Raw genomic sequence first — 8,311 nt, 5'->3', positions numbered from 1 at the left:
AGGCCAAGGTGGGGGAGGGGGATGGACGAGGGGCGGAGGCCGGCAACCCCTCCCGGCTTCTCACAGTAAAGGGCAGCAGAGGCGGCTGACCGCCTCCGTCTCAGCCGACGCCAGCAGGGATGACCTCAGGGACCGCGGGTCACCGTCCCAACAGCCTCGTTCGGGGCCCCTCACCCGGACACGGGCTCAGCCTCCCAGATGCCATTTTCTCACCCTGCCTTTCCACTTCCCCACCCCTACACTCCTCGAGGCCACCTCTCTCCCAGCCTTTCCCCCTCTCTGGGCCCCAGGCGGGAGCCCTAGGTCGCGCTGGGTCCCCAGTCCGGGCTAACAGTACAGGGACATCCGGCTCCGGCGCATGGCCTCGCTGATCAGGTAGGCGGGGCTCAGCTCGGGCTCCTCCGTCATCACCGCGATGTTCTGCCACTCGCCCGTCTGGCTGGACCGCTTGATGGTGTCCACCACGCACAGGGCGTACAGGCAGTCGTCGAAGGTGGCAGCCATGGTGAGCGGTCGCCCGTCCCACGTGCGCCGGTCGTCCTGGTCCTGGAAGGCCTGGCGCACGGCCTGCATCATCTTGATGGTGCCGCGCAGGTAGGGCGAGGGGATGTCGCTGAAGGCCTTCTCGGGCAGCAGGGAGTTGCTGACGGGCGTGGCGTCCTGCACCAGCAGCTCCTGCGCCGGGGCGCTGTTGCGCTGCCCGTACAGGTCGGTGCCCACCGCCAGCAGGCGCCCGGCTGAGCCCACCACGGTCACGTCGTGCTTGAACTCGCCGGGCACGTTGAAGTTGAGAGTGACGGTGCAGCACACGCCGCCCTCCAGCACCATCTGGAAGGTGCAGAAGTCGTCGCTGGTGATCTGGCGGATGCCCTTGATGTGGTCGGTCTGCTTCACGAAGGTCTTGAGCAGCCCGTGGACCTTGACGGCCTTCTGGCCGGTGAGGAAGGTGAGCAGGTCGATGATGTAGGTGCCCACCGAGTGCAGGCCGCCGCCGCCCATCAGGTCGTCGCAGCTCCAGTTGTACTTCTTGCCCAGCAGGCTGCCACCGTGCACCTGCACCTCGCACACCAGCAGCTCGCCCACGTAGCCCTCCTCGATGAGCTGCTTCATGCGCACGAAGGCCGGCAGGAAGCGCAGCACGTTGCCCATGATGCTCATGAGCTTGGGGTAGTAGTGGGCGGCCGACATCATGCGGAAGGCGTCCAGGGGCGTGGCCGTGCGGTCGCAGATGACGTTCTTGCCGATGCCTGCGGGCGGGAGGACAAACAGCACGTCAGGGCGCTGGCGCCGAGCGAGCGACAGGGGGCGCTGTGGCCCCCAGATCGTAATTTAGGGACCGGGAACCAGACGCGACCGGCTACCCTTACTACACTTTTAAAACATCTTATAACACCTTTTACTTATACAAAAATAACATATTCTATACATTTCAGTGTTACTTTAAATATTTAAGTCGAGGGCCTCCCTGGTGGCGCAGTGGCTGAGAGTCCGCCTGCCGATGCAGGGAACACGGGGAATACGGGTTCAGTGCCCCGGTCTGGGAGGATCCCACACGGAGCGGCTGGGCCCGTGAGCCGTGGCCGCTGAGCCTACGCGTCCGGAGCCTGTGCTCCGCAACGGGAGAGGCCGCAACAGTGAGAGGCCCGCGTACCGCAAAAAAATAAATAAATAAAAAATAAAAATAAATATTTAGGTCGAATTACTTTAGTATTAAACCATCACACTGATTTAAATATTAAGATTTATTTTCATACATTTAAATAGTCTATATTTTAGCAAGTTTTTAAATGTTTGCCAATATAATATCAAATGCTTCATTTAATATTTTATTTATATGAATCTATAACATTTTATATACAAATGTATTTTACTTGTAAAGTTCAAATATTTAAATACAAAATGTAAGTTCTATTAAAGTGTACAATATCACATTCTACATATATTTTATTAAAAGTTATCTTACATGTGAAATGTTTTATATGTTTTATTTTATTTGTAAAATATAATTTTTATTAAAAATATCATATGTAGAGAAGAGAACAGTGTCTTTATCTGGACAGAACCTCAACACATAAGCTGAAATCACGGCAACACGAGTCTGATTAAGGATGAGGAGGAATTTCTTAACCATATACTTCAAAAGTCTAAGCTTTTAGCTGTCTCTCCCACAACCAGCAAGCTTGTTTACTGCAAGCTTGTTTATTGCTTGCAATAATCAAGCAAGAAAACACCAAGGATTATGTTTTGAGTGTTTTCCTGCTTGTTTATTTTGCATTATGGATTAGAGTTGGCTGTGCTCACAGAAGTGTTTGTTTAATGTTTTCCTGTTCCTTACAGGAAGAGCGGATAGTCCTTATATCTGAGGGATGGGCAGTGACTCGACCCTCATCTGTCTCACTGGCCTGGGAGGGTGGGGACGTTGGTGCCTTTGGCAATGGAGCTGAGGCCAAATAAGAATTAAGCTTATGCGATGACTCTACCGAGTGCCTAAGTTATAGGTAGGCGGAAGCCCTTTAGGAAACTAAGTGGTTCTGGGTCAGGAGAAAACAAAAGATCCAAGGATAAAAGAGTGACAGGGAATAAGAAAAGGATTTATTCCAAGATAAAGCTAAGAGTCAGGGAAGAAAGACAACTCAGCTGAACCTGGAGAAACAGCCAGTTGGAACTCAAAAAAATAAAGTAATCATTTTTTTAAAAGTATACCAATTTGTTAGCAAGCCAGATTGAAGGATGCCAGATTGGGGAGCTTCGGAGTCAAGGCACATGCCTGCCTATGAGTTCTCTGCTGTCCGGTCATGTTCTGCACGTAGACCCTCCTATGGAGAGCTGGACACTCCAGCCACAGACAAGGGACGCGCCACAAGGGAGATGGGGCAACGAGACTCGCACCCATCCCAGTTGTCCTGACCGCAGGCACCTGACTTGACAAAATCCATGAACACCCCCAGCAAGCCCAGCTAAGAGGGTCCCGTGGAAGTCCTACAACTGTGGGCGTCTGTCCAGTGGAGATGCCTAGGCAAGGCCACAGGCACGTGGTGCTCTCATTTTCCCATCGGAAGAGCTCGCCAAGCAATAGAAGTGGCCAGAACAGACTGGAGAAAATAAATACAATCGATGGCTGTCAGTTTCCAGGTGCACATCGAATTCCAGCCCCGAGTGAAAGGCCTGGAGCCACGCAACGACCCCATCTCCTGGCCTCCTCCACACTGGCAGAGCTGGGCTGGCTTTCCTGACGACCCTGAATGAACAGTAAGAAGCTTCTTTACCTCTGAGTAACCAGGTGAGGACTGAGGCTCTGGAAGAGGGGTGAGGAAACAGTGGTTTGTGTTACCAAAAGTGCCGGGTGCACCTGTGTGACATCGTGTTCTGATAATATGGTCCTATCGGCATCAGGCTCATGTAACACGGGATCATGCCGGAAGGAGATTTCTATGTAAACAGATGGGTAGGTCACTACAGGTCCAGGTGACAAATGTTGCCAAAATCTGCCTCACACCTGTTGGGTATAGGCTGTGGCCTCTCCTATACCCTATCTCAGGGTCCACAAAACCAAGACCCCTGATGGCCGTCTTCTGAGTACATGCTATTGTCATATTAATGACACATGAAAAAACGAGTTTATCTTGTTTTTTCTATTCTAAGAACTATCAGATAAAACATTAAAAGAAAAAATAAATTGAGAAAAATAATTCACTCCCCTCCACATACCCAAAGCAATCATCGCATGGGTAATTCTCTGAAGCTCTGTAGAGGTAAAGATACTGGTGAAAGCTATAGACTCCCTTTCCAGAAGAATGCAGGCCTGCCTCCCCCAAGGTTCTGAGATACAGGCATCTCTTCCTTTGGGCTATTTAAGTATGTTGTGGTCCCACACTTGACAGCAGCTTCCTCAAGGATCAAGGCTGGGCCTTCTGCTTTCTTAAGTCTCCTCTATGCCCACGGCACCTAGAGGCATGCGATGTGTGTGCGGGAAGCCAGAGATCATTGCTGCCTGACACCACCTCTCTGCCCACAGTCCTCTGCAGCGTCCACACTTTACAGATGGGTCTTGGCAACGTCTTAACACACAACATCTTCCAAAGTCAAAAGAGACTTCTAGGAATCTATCATAAAGAAATCCTCGAAAATGTAAGCACAGCTTCTCGCCCAAAGATGCCGTCACTGCGTGATTTATTAAAGCAAAAAGCTAAGAACAATGCAAATGCCCAATAGAAGAATGGGTAAGTAGGCTGTAATACATCCATATAATGGCGTATTGTGCAGCCATTGAAAATGGTGTTTATAAAGACTTTTTAAGGGCAAGCAAGATGATTATGAGGTCATGTTAAGTGAAAAGGGCTCTATTCATAGACGTCCTATGATCTCAACTCTCTCTTAAAAGGACAAAAGAAGAAAACCTGGAAGGGACTACCTCAAACTGTTTACAGTGGTTAATTGATTAGTAGGATTAAGACTAATTTTTATTTTCTTCACTACCTTTTTCCAAATTTATGAGTTCTAACTTTTACGGTCAGAAAAACATTTGTTTTTCTTTTTTAGGTCCAAAGGAGACACGAAGACTTAACATGATGGCAGAAGGGCCCTCCAAAGCCACGGGAGGGCAGGCGGGTTCCAGAACTCACGGACCTGCCCCAGCTCCTGTGCCCAGGGAGCTGACGAAAGCCCCTCTGACCCTGAACTTGTGATGCTTCCAAGGCTCACGTCTTCCTGTTCCAATTCCTCAGGACTTCTTCATGATTCTGGTGAAGGCTACGGACTCTCTTCAGAAGGTCAATTCACACGTACACGTAAAACTTTACCCACATCCCCAGCTTGTGCATGGCCCCCTGGGGTCCTGCAGAACAGGCAATTCCATTGTAAGTTGTAAGATAACTCCTAGAAGCTCATATAACGTATTGTTAAAAATAAGATAATGCTTCCAGCTTCAAAGGAACCCAAAATGCAGAGCTAGCAGACTGCTCACAGATTTATAAAGCAGTTTGTTTTCTCTGTTTTACGCAATCTTCCCTCAACGCTACCTCTTGGTAGGGCTTCTGCAAAGCGCTCTCTGGGACCATCCCCCAACCACCAAGATCCTTAGGTTCTCTTGGTCCACTTTTCCCCACCAAAATCTGCCCTTCCAAAATGCCCAGAACCTGAAACTCCAATGTTCTTAGCAATACCATTCTAATTGTGGACTTTCAGTCATTGGATAGTGTGTGTGTGTGTGTGTGTGTGTGTGTGTGTGTGTGTTGGTGCATCAGCGTGGCACAGAGCATTCCCCTCACCCCTAAAATCACATGCCATATAAGGGGAGCTTGTGTTGTCTGCACAGAGGGGTGACACAGCCCACAATCCGGGTGTGTCAGATGCCACTGAATATACGCGGGGATTTTTTCCCAAAGAAAGCAGACAGATCCCTGCCTTCCAAATTGCCCCTGTCAGCCTGGGCTTTGGGTCTGGTTCTCCAGAAATATCATAGGTCTTTGGTGTCTTCATGATTTTCATATGTCTCAGCACCATGCCTTTCTGGCCACCTCCAGAGAAAGTGCTGGAATGGGCTCTTCAGAGAAAAGCCCTCTCCATTTTGTGCTGGCAAGGAAATAATAAGTAGGGGCATCCTCCCCAAGCCCGTGGCTCTGACATTCCTTTGCTATGAAGATAAGTCGATTCTCCCAAGGAGACAGGAACTGAAGAGCTCAGGGAAAGGCAGAGCCCGCCCTCAAAGCAGCCATGGCTGACCCCTAAGAGGAAAATGACCACCCTGGTCTCTGCTCTGCAAACCCTAAGAGGACAGCCTATGCCCTGTCACTCCTGGGTGTACAACTTTGCCAAAAGTACAGCAGTGCCATATCCGCTGCCCTGCGTCCACAGGTCTCTCTCTCTCTCTCTCTCTCTCTCTCTCTCTCACACACACACACACACACACACACACACACACACACACACACACACACACACACTCCCTTTAGGTTGGGGGTTCATATCGTCTTGTGGCAAGATGTGTCTTCCTTCTAAGGCAAGAGATCCAAAACTTTAGCGAAAATCGTGCGGCAGAGAATCAAGCAAAGGGACTTGAAACATACGGACCTGATTTCACTCCAAATGCACAGGCAGTGTGAAATGGACCGGGGGAACATCCCGAGTGTCCAAGGAAAAGCTGGAGGCTCTGCCAAACCCCAAACATTTCCCGAGCAGCTGGAGAGTGTCAGCAAAGCCCACTGGCCCTCACAGTGACGCGGAAGAACAGCGGGAGCTTTCTTGGTTCTCTGGGCTACGGCAGCCGGTGGTCACCCTGCCGCTCCCTCTGGGGACACCACTGCCCCGCGCTCATCTGGCTCCACCCAGGGGCCTGTGGCTGCACCAGAAATGGCTGTCTTGGGACCTTGCTGCATTTGTCAAGGGGGTACAACGTGACTCTGGTGGGTGGCAGAGGACGTGTGGAGACTGGTCTGCGTGTCCTGGGGAGTCTTCCTAACCCACCTCCATGCACACCGTCTGCCCGTTTGCGTGAGGACAAAGAACGTAAGCTGGGTCTTTGGGGAGCCTCTGGGCTGGAACGAACTTACTTTATCAAGACAAGAACCCCTTGTCAGCAAATAAAGTGAGAGCTCTCTGTCCGGAGGATGGTGGGGTTAATGCCTTCTCACCTATGTCACGGAGCTGAAGTTGGGGAGAAAATGAGATCATGGGAAATTTCTGGAAGGTGAGTGTCATGTGCAAGGCAGTATGCCTGTTCTTTGTCAGGCGTTTTTACATGAATTCATTTCAGAAGGAGTTTTACTGCCCTCCTGAGATTCCCTCAGAGGGAGATGGAGAATTTGCTTCCTCCAGAGCCTGCTGAGTGTGTGCTCTCTGAGTCCAAATATCCACGGCCCTCGGAGGACTCAGTGCCACAGGGAAGGAGTTTCCAACCAACAGACCCCAAAGTCGCTTTCAGGCAGCTGTGCCCCTCATGCCCTCCAAGCTCAGGGTCTCCAAGTTGTGGCTGAGAACCCACCCATCTCTCTTTCCAGAGACTGGAGCTTTTATGAGGGCTGATACTCCATCCCACAGACCCCAGGAGCAGGGCAAGGGGCTTCCCACTGACACCTCCGGGGAAAGACACATGCCCTCTGCTGTCCCAAAAAGCTGCTGTCCTCTCCTGCCCTTGATCAGGTAGGTGGTACCTGGAAATATGGATGCCACCCAGCCACCCAGAGTCATTCCTTAGCAAAATCAGCCTGGAACTTCAAAGCATCCCTCCTGCCAGCACAATCCAATTACACACTCCCTCATCTAATCGACAGTGGCGATCTATGAGGCCGATGCTACTTTCCCACCAGTTCTTCCCGATGATTCCACTTGTGTTGACAGCCCCTTATCTTCTGAAAGCCAAAACGGATGCTGGTCCTGGAGGCTGGCTTGCGCTGTCCCGGCAGGTTGGCCGAGCCCCACAAGAAGTCCCATCAGATACAGCTTCCTAGTTCCGCTCCCCCCCCAACCCCATTCACCCAAGGCAGAGAGGGCTTTCCCTGTATTTCAAGCAGGGAACTCATTATCTTCCTTTATATTCCATTCCTGCAACATTTCTGTGCTAGGCACTGGAACCCAAAAAATGAGTAAGGAAGATGAAAAGGAGCTCACAGTTTGGTAGAAGAAACCAACTAGGAAATGAGTGATTATGGGATCTAATAGATATAGGATCTAATAGAAGGATAAACAATGAGAGCACAAAGGAGGGGCTGCCCAACTGACTTGGGCGTGGTAGGGAGCTCTGCTGAAGAGGTGACATTTGGGCAGGGTTCTGAAGCACGTGTAAGAGTTCACCTCTTCCTTCAGAAGCTTTGGGTCCCATTTAGAAAATGATCTAAAACAAGGGTGTTCTAAAAAAATTCCTTTATTTGAAATGCAATTTGAATTTAAAAAGATTTGCACTGTTCAAAAAATAAAATAAAACAAGGGTGTTTAACCTGGGTCTGAGAAACCACTAAAATTGGACTATTTAAAAAAAATTGTGGGGCCTCCCTGGTGGCGCAGTGGTTGAGAGTCCGCCTGCCGATGCAGGGGATACGGGTTCGTGCCCCGGTCTGGGAGGATCCCATATGCCGCGGAGCGGCTGGGCCCGTGAGCCATGGCCGCTGGGCCTGCGCGTCCGGAGCCTGTGCTCCGCAACGGGGGAGGCCACAACAGTGAGAGGCCCGCATACCGCAAAAAAAAAAAAAAAAAAAAAAAAATTGTGTGAAACCTGATGTTCATTTTCTGAGGAAGAAGATCATTAGAGTCTTAAAAGTGTCTCTCATTCAAAGGAAATCAAGCAAAACTACAGTTGAGAGTGAAGAAAAAAACATGT

At 50.2% G+C, this 8,311-nt stretch overlaps 1 protein-coding gene across 2 annotated transcripts in view; it reads right to left on the bottom strand.

The window, feature by feature from the left end:
• Nucleotides 1-213: 213 nt before the first annotated feature.
• GFOD1 (Gfo/Idh/MocA-like oxidoreductase domain containing 1) overlaps nucleotides 214-8,311 on the bottom strand; it is a gene marked incomplete at its 5' end in the record, with an annotated part of 103,643 nt that continues 95,545 nt past the window's right edge. The window contains 2 exons of one of the 2 annotated variants that reach the window (XM_082637354.1): nucleotides 214-1,247; nucleotides 6,070-6,166. In XM_082637354.1, coding sequence (XP_082493480.1) covers nucleotides 328-1,247; nucleotides 6,070-6,166 — 1,017 coding nt within the window. In that variant the 3' untranslated portion in view covers nucleotides 214-327. Of the gene's footprint in view, nucleotides 1,248-6,069; nucleotides 6,167-8,311 lie in introns of those variants that run through there. The other variant, XM_082637353.1, reaches the window with a different exon arrangement.

The sequence above is a fragment of the Mesoplodon mirus genome (genome assembly GCF_964341445.2).
Source record: "Mesoplodon mirus genome assembly, chromosome: 12".
In the NCBI taxonomy this organism is placed as follows: domain Eukaryota; kingdom Metazoa; phylum Chordata; class Mammalia; order Artiodactyla; family Ziphiidae; genus Mesoplodon; species Mesoplodon mirus.
This window is presented reverse-complemented; position numbering and strand designations above follow the sequence as displayed.